The sequence below is a fragment of the Cryptomeria japonica genome, chromosome 6, assembly GCF_030272615.1.
Source record: "Cryptomeria japonica chromosome 6, Sugi_1.0, whole genome shotgun sequence".
Taxonomy (NCBI): Eukaryota; Viridiplantae; Streptophyta; class Pinopsida; order Cupressales; family Cupressaceae; genus Cryptomeria; species Cryptomeria japonica.
This window is the reverse complement of record NC_081410.1, coordinates 400,546,698-400,564,049: the sequence shown is the minus strand read 5'-3', so window position 1 is coordinate 400,564,049 and position 17,352 is coordinate 400,546,698. Positions and strand designations below refer to the sequence as shown.

General features: G+C 37.0%; 1 protein-coding gene across 1 annotated transcript in view; it reads left to right on the top strand.

Moving 5' to 3' along the window:
* The window catches only part of LOC131065826 (uncharacterized), a 130,160-nt gene that overhangs the window by 65,717 nt on the left and 47,091 nt on the right, over window positions 1–17,352 (top strand). The window contains exons 3-4 of the mRNA XM_058000464.2: window positions 10,098–10,202; window positions 10,346–10,462. Coding sequence (XP_057856447.2) covers window positions 10,098–10,202; window positions 10,346–10,462 — 222 coding nt within the window. The remainder of the gene's footprint in view (window positions 1–10,097; window positions 10,203–10,345; window positions 10,463–17,352) is intronic.

Genomic DNA, 17,352 nt, shown 5'->3' with positions numbered 1-17,352 from the left:
CATGTATAAGCCTCAAAATTCTGAGAAAACATAATTATACACTCTTCCTAGCTGCTTGTCTTGGTAACCACCATCATCCTCTGCTTTTGATTCACACTCGAGCATTTACTACCATTTAAACACCAGTACCTCAAGGTAAAATCTAGAAAAGTATTCTTTTTGAAAGTTAACAATAGGGTTTAGTATAAAGGATCTATCCAGAATCCAAATACAAGCCTTCATGGTCATTGTTCTGGCAAAACTGCCAAATAAGAAAAAAAATCTTCTGAAAAAACAAAAGCAAGTAAAAAAAATTATGGAAGGGAAATGTAATTTTAAACATTTTTTCCTTACTCTGAAATCTTAAATCTCTAGAGAAATACATCCAACACAAAAAAGCTAAACAAAACTGATTATTTTCAACAAAATATTGTGAGACAATACATAAAATAAGAAAAACATTCCTGAGAAGGTACTGGTGCTACCTCAGGTTCAATTCAAGAGCTGTATGGGTGCTGCACTTGGTTACAACAGTTCTCTAGGATCTTGCTCAATCATTTTCCATCCAGAACAAAAAATATTTCATGTGTGGCTTAAGGACATTTTAGCTCCCAAGAGCTTAAATATTCAAGTGTAACTAACATCAGATTCCTTTTGCTGCCTGTAGAGTCTGTTTTGTAACTAACACGTTCATGAATCACAGTCATAACTGTTAGGAATTCATGTTAGTGTTCACATGGAATAGAGTGTGTGAGGTAAAGTGAGTTAAATAAATAACTTGCGTAGTTATTATGAGTGTTAGGAATATTGAATATTTGTTAGGTTAGTCAGTCATATTTATAGAATTATTCTGTTGTACGTGTGTGTTTGTTTGAGTTGTTAAAACAACTCATATAATTAGGGAGTGATTCCTATAATGTAGGAGTCGAGTATGTAGTGTATTGAACGATGGATTTGGGGAATAAAATAACAAGTATTATTATAATTGTTTTTCTCTCTGAAATCCAATATGGTATCAGAGTGGCATGATTCCTGTGTGCATCTAGATCATTATACATTGTGGCGTTAAAGTCATAATTAGAGATGTTGCTGCCGATAGTCTCAAGATATCTCTTATCTATTATTGACAAATCTAAGTGCTGCATATGCGGGAAAGTAATATTTGTAGTCAATGTTGCTTTTTGATCGAGGAAAATTGAATATTGATGCCAAAGCTTGAGACATCGATAAAGTTTAGAAGGACACGACAAAGTCTTCTCCAATGGAGGATACAAAGTTTCAAAGGCTTCTAACTTATCTTCTACCTCATTCTCAGGTGTTGATTAAACAACATGCTCAAGCTTTGCAGGGTAATGGATGTCACCTTGTATGCTTTATCAGCACATGAATTCCTTTATTGCAAGGTAATCGAGGTCACCTTGCATGCTTTTTTAGCCCATGAATTCCTTTCTTCCGCATTCAATCTGGCAGCTACACCGAGGGAGGTTTCATTTTTGATGGTCTTTTTCATCAGTCCTTGCTTCAAAATCACATTCAGTCTTGCGAGATCAACAATTTGATTAGTTCGCTCTTGGACCAGCGATATTACTTAAGGCTTGTTTGCAGCCACTTTGACTGGCAGATCGAGCGTTTTATTTGGCCATCCAATGGTTGCGTGCAAGATCGTGGACACATATTGTTTTTCTGCCTTAGCATTACGTAAAGGCTGTGGGTTACACATCGATTGCAGGCGTACAACCTTGTGATCAATGATTTTCATGTACTAGCTTTGATTCGGTGCTATCGGCATGGTTTGAACGGTGCTATTTTTGGTCGATGTTCAGATCTGTTTTGCATTCTCTTCTACGGGACATATCTCTGATAAAAAGAATGCGGCAGTGGGTGGTGGTGCTTGGATTGCAGAATACTATCATTGGTGGCGTAGAGGCGTTTTGTACTAGGCTGCATCCTTATCTCTCTCTCTTGTTGATGCTCTATACGTAGAGGTTGATCAATCTGGAGTAGAGCAAAGAGAGTCAATTGACTAGAGTCGCAATAGTATGATGCGATCTTGGATGGACTAGAGCTGTTAATAGTAAATGATAGTGCAAGGAATCTGGTAGGCCCGAGTGTGGTGGCGAGCATACAAGAAGAGTTTTGTAGACTATCTTGTGACATCTGACTTAGACACTGGTGATATTTTATTTTTTGTTTATGTTTATTTTATTTTTTAATTCTATGACTCTCAAAATAAGATATATTGAGATAAGGAGATCTCTAGGTAGGGATTTTAGAATGAATTTGAGATGAATAAGTATATTATCATTTCAAACCAAGGAGAGAGTTGTAATATACTAATAAGTTGTTGTAAGGGTTGTCTAAAACTCTTATAAAAATATTCTATGTAGTTAAAGTTTGTCAAAAAAATTTGTGTCAATTGGAGTGCATGATCGGTGGTACCTGACACTCACATGGTTTGTAGAAGAGAAGTTCACATCAAGGGGAGGAGGATATATTTTTTCCTCAGAACTGTGAAATGTGCCTCAAAACATAAGTTTAATAATTAAGTAGCAATCTTAATGGAGGATGGAGGCACAAGAGGCTGGAGGACATTCAGCGATGTCTTGTCAGTCACTAGCGACGGGGTTGTGAAATTGCATTAGTGATAAAACTATTTGTGCCAAAATTAAAGCCAAGATTGGTTTCCATGTGGCAGCGGCAGTCGTCTCATATCATTTGTGATCAGAGTGGCAATGATCTATAATGATGGCTGCATACACGACAATGAGGGTTTGGTATTCAAGCTTTTGACGTAAGTGATTGGATGTGTTTGTCCTTGATCACTTTTTTTGGTTTTTTGTGAGTGGATGTGTTTGTCCCCATTCATAAGTTGATGTAAATGATTGGATGTGTTTGTCCCCAATCACAAGAAGGTGATTATGATTGGATGTGTGTGTCCCCAATCATAATTGTTGTGAGCAAAACTGTGTGTCCCTGTTCATGACCTTGGTTTTGGATAGATGTGTTTGTCTCCATCCAAACTTGATTTAGGACCTTGGATAGATTTGTTAGTCCCTATCCTTGGTTCCATGGGTAGATGTGTTTGTCCCTGTCCTTGGATGAAAGTATAGTAATTGTAGTGAGGCTAGTTCCACTATTGCTTGTCATGAGTAGATTTGTATGTAATGTCCCCTTTTCTAGGTGACATGAGATGAGCAGGGGTTGACCTACCATTCGAGTTCTCGTAGGTCAACGACATGGTTAGGGGACTCATTCTAAGAGTCATGGAGCTTTGTAGGGGCTCTGTGAGCCGTTTCGGACCTTCAAACGAGGTCTCCTATTTTTTAGGGAGAACTGGCAGTTGACTGAATGACCACTTGGGGGACCAAGGAGCAGAGCAAGATCCTTTTGAGCAGTTACAGGTGTTTGGAGAGAGGTTCTTACTTTTTAGGGAGATTCCCTACTTTTTAGGAGGTTGTGGCAGTTTCCATATTTGAGGTTCCATAGGACCATACCATGGTTTCAGTTTCAGGAAGATTGGGTGTGTTTCCTAGTTTCTAGGAGCATCCCTAGATTTTAGGGATGGGACTGCCAGTTGGCCCATCTTGTCCGGCATCAGTCACAGACAGGTGACAAAGTCAGATTCATGTTTGGTTGGTTATTTTGGGCTATTATTGGATCTATGGAAATATTTTAATATACTTAAATATTTCCTAAGTTAGCATTTAAATAAATTAAAATAAGGCTATGTATATAGCCATTTCAGAGTAATAAGGGGTTTTTGGCTTCATCTGGTTTGATATGCCTATGTGTTATAGCTCGTTGGAAAGGTCTTGAACTTTGCTACATGATTCTCACCTCCCGGAGTCTTTTTGGATGCTTGAAGCTATTTATTCACAATAAAGTGATATTTTTCTATAGTTTGACGCCATAATTGGGAAAGTGTCACTTTAATTATAAAGCGCAAGCTTTATTATTCTTTAGGGTTCGACTTGCAAAGGGAAAGGAGTTATAAGGAGATGAAAACCTAATTGATAGCATCTTTGATCAATTTGAAACTTGCGAATTTGGGAATTGCTCTGGAAGAGTGATTTTGGTCTGGGACGCAAACCCCAGGTTTGAGCTTGCTGGGACGTAGCCCTCAATAGGAGTTGACTGTGGATTTATCCAGGATTGCACAGAGATTGTCAGAGGTAGAAGACACATCTTCTTGGCCTGAAGATTCAGCGTGCATATTGGGGGTTTCAACAGGGCAGCTGGTCTATTTCAGCTGGCACGTGATTTGCAGCAGCTTCCACGCCTCCTTTGCAACCACGCCTTGTTTGTATGTTGGCTTGAAGGGTTGTATTCAGCTTATTTGGTCTTTCTTGTTTGTTGCCAGTAATATTCCTCCATCTGGCATCAATCCAGATTGAGAACAGCTCCAAATAAATGTATGGATTCTTGTTGAATACAAAACTAGGTTATTTGCCTGGTATGATTTGCAGTATTTTCAGATTGCTTAAGTGTTCTTACATATGAACATTGTTTATTGTTTTATTTCACGGTCGTTGCTATTTATCAATTACTTTACTTATAACTTCAAAACCCAAAAAGAAACAATCCCTTTCTGCAACTTCTGTCTATTCTATAAGATCACCAGAAAATTACAAAATATAGTATGTTTAATTAAGAATTTACAGCAGCAACAACAAAAGGATCCATTTGGGATCTTTCATTGTATGTCCCTATTCATACCATATGATGAACTACTAAATTTGAAAACCATGAAAGTTTGATGAGAGGTGCCTTTCATTTGAATCGAGATCATGAGCCACAAGAGTTGTCTTATTGCAGCTAAAAGTGTTAATGTTTGAAAGGAGGAGAATAATGGACATCATCAATATTGTAAACCGTTGTATATGAGAGCGGCTGACTACAAAGATCCTCTAACTGTCGGACTTCTTGGAAGTGAGGTTGGTCCGTGATGAGTTCATTGGAAGTGAAAGCAGGATAAGTTCTCATATGCAGGTGACCATGTGCAGCAAGATCTAGATAGCAGCATGCAGACCTAAAAGTATGTGTAGGCATATAATTTTTTGTTTCTAATTCATGTGATGCACTTTCTCCCCATGTTCACACTAGGGGGGGGGGGATCAGAGCATGGATGATGAGCAACAGATTTAAGAACCAATGTGTAACTAATGCTTGCTTCAGGAGTTTACTAACAGATTTTGCTATGCCCCTAATCTAATGGTGTGTATTGGGTTATAAGTAGTCAACTTGTGGCAACCATAAGTCTTAAAAGAAGTTATATAATCATCATTATAATCATATATATAGGTAGCTAGGTTGTCCTAGGGGGTTTAGTTAAGTATCTAAGCTGGCTTGGATTATAGCCAAGGCATAATTAGGTATATATAGGAGCTAGTGGATAGTTATTATCATGATCTTTGTATTTCTGTTCTTATTAAAAACTATTGGAATTACCCCCCTCAAAGTGGATTAGGAGCTTGCCCCCTTGTAGTGGCATATCATTATCAAATATTTATAGCATATTTCCTATTGTATTCTTTTATTGTGCAAGTTGTTTCATTACAAGTGGTATTAGAGCATGATCTTGGCACTGTGAAGGCAAGACAATTTTTCCCAATTTTGGAGGTTATTTTGGAAAGCGCATATCTCTCTGATTTTAACAAAGTTTTCCTTGATTTTTACAGGTTTTTGTAATGGTAACATTGAAACTATTACAATATAAGTTTGAAGGAAATTGGAGCAGAATTCAAGGAGTTATTGTAGAATTAGGGTTACATTAGGGTTTTCACCTAATTCGGTCATAAAGTTGATACTCAACAAAAAAAAAATTCTGATCTTTAACGGGCTTATCTAAAATTTATGTATCTGGCTATAGTCCAGATTTGAGGTCATTTGGAGCAGAAATAAAGGATTTATTATGAAATTAGGGTTTTGACCAAATTTGCTCCCAAGGCTGCAAATCATTGAATTTCTTGGAGATTTTTTCTCGGAAGTGAGATATAGATCTTGGTAAGTTACAATAAAAATTTCAGATTACTTTGAGGTGTTTATCATATTTCATTTATTGCAAAACTATTTTGTTGCACCATGGCAAGGTCTTCCACAAGAGGCAAAAAGAATCCTATCACATCTAGCAAATCGCTAGACAAGGATGATAGAGAAATCTATGATACTGATCCTAATGATATGAAGGATGCAAAAAACTAAGGCTAAGGAATCTTTTTCATCATTAAAGGTAGACATGATATCTGTGAGAGTAGAAACCATTGCATTATCTAGGAAAATGGATTCCCTTATGAGTACTGTCAACTCCAAGAGACTATATTCACATAATAGCGATTGGGAGAAACATGGAGTTGAATCAGATCTCAAGATGGATCAGCACTTTAATAATTCCATGGCTAGCACCAAATGAAGAATATGCAAGAAGAAGAAGAAGAAGAAGCAAAAGAAGAAGAAGAAAAAGAAGAGAAAGAAAAATAAAAGGAAGATGAACAAGCAGAAAAACAAGATCAAGAAGCAGAATGAAAGGAGGAGATGAAAAAGGAGTAGAAGAGAGAGAAGGAGAGGAAAAGCAAGGAGAAGAAGTCAAATCAATAACATTTTTTCACGCATTGCCTACTTGCAGAAATTAGAAAAGAATTGCTTCCTAAAAGGGATTTTGATTAGGCCATTCCATCAATGCTAGGGAACCACCTACCACCTTTCATCTCTTCGTCCAAGGTTCACAAAACGGTTAGAGAAATAGAAGGAAATGGTCAACCCCAACAATAGTTACCCTCTAGACTTGAGGAGAACAAGACAAAGGAACAAAACATAATGAAGAGGCAAGTGTATCAATGCAAATTTCCAACATAGACTATACTACTTAAGCTAGAGACGGAAGGAAGGCACATCTTTGACTTGGAGTCAATTTTCTAAACACACATGAAGAAGTTGAGAACAATGCCAACCCCGAAATACCTCATTAAATGGAAGTATTTTCTGGTTGAAGTTACCTCATGGGAAGATGAAGATTTTATAAAGAAGCATCCACAATTGATTAGCATTGAGAACGATGCTTTTGTAAAGAGGGGGCAATGTTATGCCCCTAATCCTAAAGTGTGTATTGGGTTATGAGTAGTCAACTTGTGGTTACCTTTAACTCATATAAGTTATATAATCAATTATAATTGTATATAGAGAGTTAGGTTGTTCTAGGGGTTATAGCTAAGTACCTAAGTGGCTTAGGTGGCAGCCAAGGCATAATCAGGTATACATAGGAGCTAGTGGATAGTTATTGTTATGATGTTGAGTATTGTCTTCTTTTTTAACACTATTGGAGTTAGCTCCCTCAAAGTGGATTAGAAGGTTGCCTCCTTGAATTGGCATTTATTGTCAAATATTTGCAGCATATCCTATTATATTCTTTTATTGTGCAAGTTGTTTCATTACACATTTTCTGCATACTGAATGACACTAATGCATAGATGGCATTTTTTCTGCATAACAATTTTTTTTGCATAGCTGATATAATCTTGCATAACTGATATACTTTTTCACAACTAAATAGGAACATTTCTGCTTAATGCGGGAGTGCATCCTCTAGGCATTATGGCAAAGAGCTCAATTGTCTAGCAACAAGTTTTGGGATTTAATTTTTCTACTCAATATATTATTTGACTTTTCATATTGAGGAAGGAAGGAAGGAAGAATTAGATCTTTAAGGTCTAGTGTCACAAGTTAGCCATATCATAGAGGTTATAAAGTAAATCAGTGTGAGCCTGAAAGATCCCTGATTATAATTATGATACAAACTACTGAATGTTTCCAATTTTGGTACTTTGACCAGCGAATGTGTTTTCGGATTTTTGTAAGTTTTTGGGGTTTTGACAATGCATAAAGGAAATAACAATGCAATACAAAGGAACAACTGATTGAAATCAATTTTCAGATTTCTGATTTTATTAACAGCAAATATTAAATGCAAGAGATTAATGAATTACAACACAATAATGCCAAATATGGCCTACCAGAGGTCCAACGCCCTGCCTGGAGGTTGTGTTATTGACTAAAATTGAAGTAGACTGCTGCTACAAGTGTCTCCAACGGTCATCAACAGCTTTCATGAGCTTTATTCATCACTCTAATAATTAACAAAAACAATTGAGGTAGAATGCAAATATGAAGCTTTTCCCAAATTCTTGCTAGGAGAACCACCAGGATTTGGCACCAAATTCCCAATGAATTGCTGATAGCTCCCAAATAAGCTGAGATATGATCAATCTAATCAACCGACTTCCCTATTGCCTGACAATGATTTTGCACACAAACCCTGCCTCCAAAACCTTCTAATTTATTTTATTGCAAACCCAAGCTGCTGAAATGGTACGGCCAGCATGGGAAAATGGTACAGCTTGCATAGACATCAAATATGGACTGAAAATTCACAAATGTCTGCCCAGATCTTATCAAATTTTTCAAGTAATGCTGATTCCAAAGTTTGCTTGCAGAATGGGCCCTTCAATGGCCTGAAACAAGCTTCTGATGTGTCCCACGTGGTGCCTGTAGAAGGGATTTCGTCCTTCTGAAGTCAAATTTGAGGGTATCGTCCCAAACTTGATGATCTGTGGAAAGTTGCAGACCTGCAAATTACCAATAATACAAAAATAACCAATGCATAATGACTTCCAAAAACCCTTTTCCATCTCTTTAATCCTCTTGCCCTAATTCGAACCCCTAAAAGCATCTTTTTAAGATTCCAAATGGAATCTTAATCCTCCAAACTTGTACGCCCAACTTGAGGGGTTATTTGTCATTAAAGAGGGGCCAATTTAATATTATAAAACAACCTAGGTAAATGTGCCAAGGTAGTTTCATAAAGTTGTTTTATAATAACTTGTAACTTAACTTTTTCTATTTTTAGAAAAAGTGCTTTTATAACTTTAATTTATAAAGTTACTTTATTAACTTACCAAAGTCATAAAAATGACTAAGTGTAAGATTCCCTTTGGCAAGGAGATCATCTCCAAACATCAACTTCACCTGTGGAGATGGGTGACAGGTGAATCTAAGCTCTGAATGGCACTAAAGAAAAGGGGACATTACAGAGCCAGTATTACTAGGAACAAACACTGAGAAATAAGATAAAAATAGTAATTCAGTCAAAAACAGCACCTTGAGAATTTTGAGATAATGTAAACTGTTCCTGTTCCCCTTGCACTCACAACTACCATATTGTACATATGGAGTATAATTTAGTGAATACATCTTTTCTCAAAGATACTCATATTTATATTTTTAAAATTTATTTTAGACAAATTAGCTGACAGTGAATGTGAACAGAAATGGGACTACAAATAGTTTAACAAAAGGAATGCCGAAAAATACTAACACTTGCTAAAATTTTTTATTTTAAATGCATTTTGTAACCTCACTTGACATATAAAATCTCATTTAAAATTTGAAATGATTATTATCAGTAGTTTCCATGAAACTAGTGTTTGATATTTTACCTGCCATGTCTGGCAAAAAGAACTATATTTGAACATCAAGTTGGCAATATGTTTTGAATGGAAATCCTGAAGATATTTTACAGTTACCCTCCACTGACATCCTAACTCTCCCAAAACCTAAGTAATAAATTTACTCTTGCATAGCACCTCTTTACAAGAAATGGTAATATGGATAATGGACTTCTCTTCTAGATCTTAGAAGTCAACATTCAATTCACCATTAAGAGTAAACAGAAACATGGAATGTCTGCTTATTTTTGTAGCTTTCTGAACTGGTAATCCAGTATGTATGACCCAATTAACATGAGGCAGTTCTTTGAGAGATAAACATCCTTCATGGTATGTTTGAATTGTATTTTAGATCCATTATTCACTCGAGCATTGCATGGTTATTAGCAAGATAATCTAAAGCTATATCAAAAGCTAAAGGAGAGAGTCGATTTGGACACAGAGGCTTAAGAAAGCATTGTAACTGCATGTTTTAATTTTCTGTGGCAATAAATAATGAAAGGTATCAATTTATCTGGATAGAGAATGTGATCTTTTTCAAAAGACATTAACAAAGAATTTTATGGAACACGTTTCAATATTTTTTATAAAGTACTTAGGGTTTCCTGCCCAATCTTGCAGATGGATGCATTGATGCGCAATGACTGGCCTGAGGAAAATAGTGGCATTAGGACTGCCTTCTTATTTTCAAAGCCAAATAAAGTCGAAGAGATGCGTGTTGGACAGGTCTCAATGTTAATATTTGGTTTAGCAAACAGCGTTTACTGTGTTGTTTACTTGCTAAATTGGTTCTTTGTTAATATATTTGATTTATTCTTATTGCTTATTCATTATGACAAACTGTTGAACATGTAAAAGGGTGACTGCAGGCAGTCACAGCTGCAAGAACTTGGAGGGCTACTGAAAGCTACCTTTCGTTTGAACAATTTGTCACACATATCAGAGAATCCCAATATGCACCAATGGTATACTGTTTAGATTGGGAGGTAAGAACTAACTATTTAGGAAAAATGTATTTCATTTCCTGCCAAATTTCTTATCTTTCTGAAATTACTGAATTAACTGATATATTTGGTTGATGATGGGACTAGTATCAACTTTCAAACTGTCTGGAAACCTAATTAATATCTATGATCTGGTATAATAAATTGATGCCAATTTGGCCATGTTTCCCTTTAAAACTCTATTAGGATTTTTTGGTTTATCCTTTGCACAGGCTCAGGTATTATGAGCAGTGTTCAACAAATTCTGAGAAGTATTTTTTCAGATTCTGTATACTTCAAGAAGACATACTTATCTAAAGTTATCATTGCAGGATTTTAATCCATGAAATTATGTCTTCTACATTGATAAAAGTGCAAAACTTTTACTGATTAATATATTTAATGCAATGCAATATTAATGATGATTAATGACAAGAAACAATAATGCTACTTTACGTTGATTATGTTTGTTTTGAAGCATTCTTTTTTCTGTGGGTTTCATGTTTCTTGATAAACAGTTTTGACTTGTAAAAGTTTTCTTTCTAATGTTTTCCTATCATAGATGTTTTGGTAGTTACTTGAACGGTTCTTTCTGTCTCAGCATCCCTTGATCTATGATTAATTATCTACTGTGGATGTTCAGATTTCTGCATGTGTTGTCCACTCTTCTCGGAAGCCTTATCTGTGTTTTTCTTTTTCTTTTAGACATTCTGCAGTTGCATTTGTACTGTTTAATCTGGCATTATTTTGGCATATTTTTATGGTGTACTATCTGGTTGATTCTGATGTCAATAGTCTTGTATTATATATTTCCTGTGTTTATTTTATTCATAGTTTTGGTGCAACATACTCAGTGAATGACCGTTTTTATGCAAGCATTCCCTAAATCCTAGCTTAATATAACAGCAACAGACCTTTTGAGGATTGGAGTACATATTTTCTTAATGATGACTACTGCTATTTAAGGATCACAGTATGAATTGTGGTTCTACACAATTGTGAATACAATCACATAAGAGATTATGATTATGTAGATGGTGCATAAGCAAAGCCTACACAATCAGCTTAGGGAAAGCAATGATAGAGTTCTTACATTGTCTTTCTAGACAATTATCCACACACCTCTAGGGAAAGCTATACTGTAAACCAACCCTCTCATGGTGCTATATAACTGGTCTTCTCACCTGAAAATACAAGAATGTAAATTTGAAATTACTTATTTTAGGGAGAATTAGTATGAAAAAGAGATTCCTAAATGAAATACCTTAATGGTAAATTTTTAATTTTGGACCTTTCAATGTCAATGCCATTTAAATTTTCTGTTACTCAGCTGAAAGGGGTTTACTGATGGATCATTTCATGTACGATAATCCCAAAGTTTGAGTGTTACATTTGGTGCCTATGAGCCCTCATAAAAGAAACGGCAATAGGACATGGTCCCCATGGCATAAGCGACAAGGATTGCCCCTAACACCTTTAGCTTGAATTTACCATCGCCCATATAAAGTTCCTTGTAACTCTCAACAAATTGCAGAGAAATAAACCGTGTAAAAAGCATCAAATGTAACTTGAATCCAATTCCTAGTTTTTTAAGTTTTGCTTAATATCCATGGTAGTTCCTGGGTAATGAATCAAAGTAGCACAGCTGTGTACAAGAAGGTAAATAAGCAATATGCTTCAGCTACTTTGGCAGGAGGAGCAAATGGTTGGGGTGGACCAGCCAAAGGGAACTTCCTTGTGTAAGTTGTACAAGGAATTACTTTTCAGTGATTCAACAAATCTCCTCATCATCTCCTTTGTAATGTCCCTACTAGTGTGAGATCATTGTCCTGCAAAACAGATTGTTAGAACACAACAAAAATATATACATAACTAATCTAATTTGCAATTAAAGTTCAATTACTACATTAGCACTGATTTCAATTCTTAAAAAGGATACGAGTGCAGCATTGGGACATGTCCTTAGGCGGCTGTGGGGCTCGCCTTCATGGAACCCATCTTGGTTCCAAGCCATATCAGGAAATTGAGGTTAATTCGATTCCTGTCTTGGATGTAATTTCTTACACCCAAGCCATCCAGGAAATCGAAGGTTAATTCGATTCTTGTCTTGAGCGTAATTTCTTACACCCAAGCCATCCAGGAAATCGAAGGTTAATTCGATTCCTATCTTGGGTGTAATTTCTTACACCCAAGCCATCTAGGAAATCGAAGGTTAATTCGATTCCTGTCTTGAGCATAATTTCTTACACCCAAGCAATCCAGGAAATCGAAGGTTAATTCGATTCCTGTCTTGGGTGTAATTTTTTACACCCAAGCCATCCAAGGAAGACCCTATGTCAATTCCTTGCCTTGGATGATGCATCTCATCATCCAAGTCCTCAGAGGGGACCGGCCAGATCCGTCTCTTCTTGGATGAACTTAGTCAACCAAGCCATATATATGCATATAGATATTCAGTATATATACTGCCCTAGGGATTATCATAATCCCTCCCTTAGACTAGGGGAGTCACCTCCCTATAGCCTCCAACATGTGATTACATTTATAATACATTTTTGCCTTTTATTACTATTTTTCCTATTCCATAATCCATATGTACATATTCCTGATTTAACATGTATTCCCTACTTATATTCCTTAAAATGTTCATTAACCAATATTCACATTTATTTCTTAACATATATTCCTACTAGGCATTGATATATATTCATTAACATCTAAGAACCATTCATTAACATAAAATGTTCATTACTTATATTCATCAACATATATATTAAAATATTCATTATTAATATTCATTAATAAACGTATTAAAATATTCATTATTAACATTCATTAATATACGTATTAAATTATTCATTATTAATATTCATTATTAACATTCATTAATATACATATTAAAATATTCATTAATATATATATTAAATTATTCATTCATTAATATATATATTAAAATATTACTTACTTATATTCATTAATATATACATCAAATAAGCATTAATTATATTCATTAACGTATATAATAAAATGTTCATTATTTATATTTATTAACATATATAATGAAGTATTCATTACTTACCTGTCGTAACCTGCAGCTGTAGCTTCCAGACATCTTCCTCTATCCACGCAGCAGACCTCCTTCCCTTTCCCCCTCCTTTTACTAAATGAGTTTCTTCCTTGTATAGTCTTCACTTTGTAGTGGAGGGCTATGTCCCTTCTTAAACTGAATTACTTTTACATTAAATTGACTATGTGCAGATTCAGATCGGGTTGTCTTTATACTCCTTTTTGTATTTGCTTCTTACTTACTATAATGGTCGCTGGATCTGAAATCTTCAACCTTGTGCTCATGCGATTATTACCTTGTAATTGGGAGGATTGATACCCCCGTATTACTTGGTTATGAAAGGATCTACTACTACCGTCGGAATACCTAAATAATACTTTTTTTCCCCCTTTTCTTGTTCCATGTGTTCTTATTAAATATCCCCTCCTCAATGGGCAAACGGTCATACCTTTTTCAAACAGTTGCTGCCTTTGATAAATTATTTTTAATTCACAACCTTTCAGTTGCTTCCCCGAAAACTCTTAATTTAATTTAATTTTTAATTAAATTCATTTGTTTTATGAATCACTTTTATCTTTATCAACTCTTGATTGTTTAAAATGATTTTCATAGGGCTGCGATGTTTGTGATAGAGAATTACACAGTTGCTAATTTTCGGTACTTATTTATTATCGTATCTTGTTGTTTATCGATGTTTGTTACCACATTGGCTGATTCTAGTCTTCCCTTAATTTATCAATGCATTGATACCTTAATGTTAATCGATACTTATGATTTAGAGAATGTTAATTGTTGATTGTGATAATATGCTTGATGTTTGTTGTTAATACATCGATAGCGTCTATTAATTGATGTCTTTTATTTCTATTATAATCTCTCTTGTATGATAGATATTATAAATTAATGTGAGAGCTATTTATTAACTTAGTTGATTGCATACCCTTATATCTTCATTCCTTGATTGTGAGGTGTTGAAGTTATATAGCTGCGAATATTATATCTTAGTATTACTTATTTATTTATATTATTATTATTTATTATTGATTGTGTAAATTATATCTGTATTATTTTAAATAAATAAATGGTGTTTACATTTAAGAATATGTAAACTATGTTTATGATTTATAATATATAAATATGTTTATAATATAATATTAATTTATTTTATTTTAATTAGTAATAAATATATAAATAAATTTCAAATAGTCATTCTTTGGTAATTATTATATTAATTAATAATAATTGTTTCATTTAGGATATATATATAACGATCAAGGAGGGGACATGACATCTGTTGCTGGGAATAATCATTATGTTATGTTGTCATATTATGTTTATGTTGTCGTTAGTAATAATGAGTTACGACGGTCAGTTGGTTAGTCGTCCCGAAGGGCAATTGGACGCGATGATTGGTCGCACCCCTTCGGGTATTATATATTGCGTACCTTTCCTTCGTAGTGGCATGATAATAATCGTATCAGATGTAATGTTATAAGCACTTGATGTACATGGACTGTTGAATTAATATAGAGACTGGTTATTTAATATATTTCCATTATGTTCTGTGCATTTACTTTCTGCATTTAACCGTTTACCGTATGTGCAAACATTTGGCGCCGTTGCCTCGACGTACTCGGGAACGGAAGACGCGGATGGCGCACGGACACGATGGGCCTACCCGTCGGTGAGATTAACCCAGAGGCCGACGACGTGCAAACGGAACAATCGTCGTGGGACGCAGAGCGTGATGGCAAGAGGCGAAGGGGAAATTGAACCCTGTAATAATCCCGGCACAATGTTGAGATAAATTGTGGCCGAAAGGAAAAATAATAAGTTTTTTTTTTTTTGTGTACATGGTGTGTGCTTGCTATGTACGGAAGTGATTTATGCCCAATATATTAAATAAAAATAGAAATAAAAAAAGCAGAAACAGACGAGTGGGAGGCCGTGCAGAGGGCCTTGATTCTGGAGCAACAAGTAGAACGTAGACGGAGGCTGAGGCAACTTGCCGAAGGACGACTTGTCGAAGGGTGGCCCGAGGGGAACCAAGGAGGTGTCACGGAGGGTGCAGAAGCCGACGGAAATTTCTACGCGTCGCCAGAACACCGTAGGGTGCGGAGCCACGAAGAGTTTCTGGAGGAAACAAGGTTAAGGAGAGATCTAGTCGAAGAGACTCGGGATCGGTTCAGAAACTTATCCCTTACACCACAAAGTGAGGATCACCAAAGGGAGCCAGGAGTGGGCGCGAGTGACAACGAAGGGGAGGATAACCGTACGGTAGGTGCCACACTCGGCAGGCAAAACACCATACCTCCAGTCACCCACGCAGGACACATCACCGGCACCGGAGGGAGCGGTGCAGGGGCACAGACACAACCACAGGCATCTCCAGGAAGACGACCCCCAGCGATGGCAAGTAAACAAAAATTGCCAAAGTTCACAGGGGACGACAAGGAAGACCCCTTATGACACTGCCGTACATGTGAAACCATTTGGTCCGCCAACGGAGTGATAGACCAGGATGATTGGGTGCAGCAGTTCCCAGCCACGTTACGTGGAGTTGCCATAGATTGGTACTCCGATGTGGACAAGCAAAAAGTGGCCACGTGGGCCAATCTACAGAAGGAATTCATGGAGGAGTTTCGGTTGCTCCGTGATGATAATGAAATTGTAACGGAGATATACAGTACCAAACAAGGTACCAAGGAGACAGAATGGGCATACAGCAGGAGGCTGAAGGAATTGCTGGGTAAAATGGAAAGCCAACCAGTAGAGGGATTGAAGAAACGATGGTTCGTTGAAGGATTGAAATCCTCCCTACGAAAAAAGATGAAAATTGTACCCTTGACGTCATATGACGAGGCCTCTAATAGGGCTATGGACCTAGAGAGTGAATACAAAACATCAAAGAAGAAGAAAAATAATAAATACTCATTTGACGATGATGAAGACTTTGACGAGGAAAGCAGCAGCGACAGCGAGGCTAGCAAACGGGTGCAAGCGCTCCAGAAAGACATGGAGCGAATGAGGAGGGAATTCAAAACAATGAGAAGCACCGGTCGGACCGAAGGGGACATATGGTGCACTGAGTGCAAAGAGGAGGGGCACACAAAGGGTACTTGCCCGAAGAAGGCATTCTGCGAGATTTGCCAAGTGATGGGACACTCCACCAAGGAGTGCCCATACAACATGAAAACTCGGAATACGCAAATGAACCAGGTGTTGTTCACGGAGCAGGCCACAACGTCCGCACCAGCGGGTATGGGCCAACAAGCGAACAACAATGCAACCTCGGGAGGCTACCGAGATAACCAGTGGGGAGGACGAAACAACAATAGCAACAATAACAACACAAGGAGCCAGATCCAATACGACTCCAAAGGTCGACCGATGGTACAATGCAGAGCGTGCAGCCAGTGGAGGCACTTTGCCCGAGACTGCCCGAAGGGAGAGGCCACACAATATTTGTGCAAATGGTGCGAACCGGGAGACCACGAAGATGCCACCTGCCCGAAGTCCGGCATCAACTTGCTCAATGTCGAGGAAACCAAAGAAGAGGAAGTGCTGGCCGTAACCCGCGCCCAAGCTAGACACGCAATGTGCCCAGACCTGGAGATGGAGAAGCGAAGGGCATGGGAAGCATGGGAAGAAATTGAGAAAGTGATACGAGAAAGGGCGAAGGCGAAGGGTACGACGAGTACTTCCAGCCGACCGGAGGCGGAGGATGCTATACTAAATCAAATTTTAAAATTAAAACTGGAGGTGCTTGTGAAGGTACACGACCTCCTCCAGACGATGCCTCAATTACGAACGACGTTGCTAAATA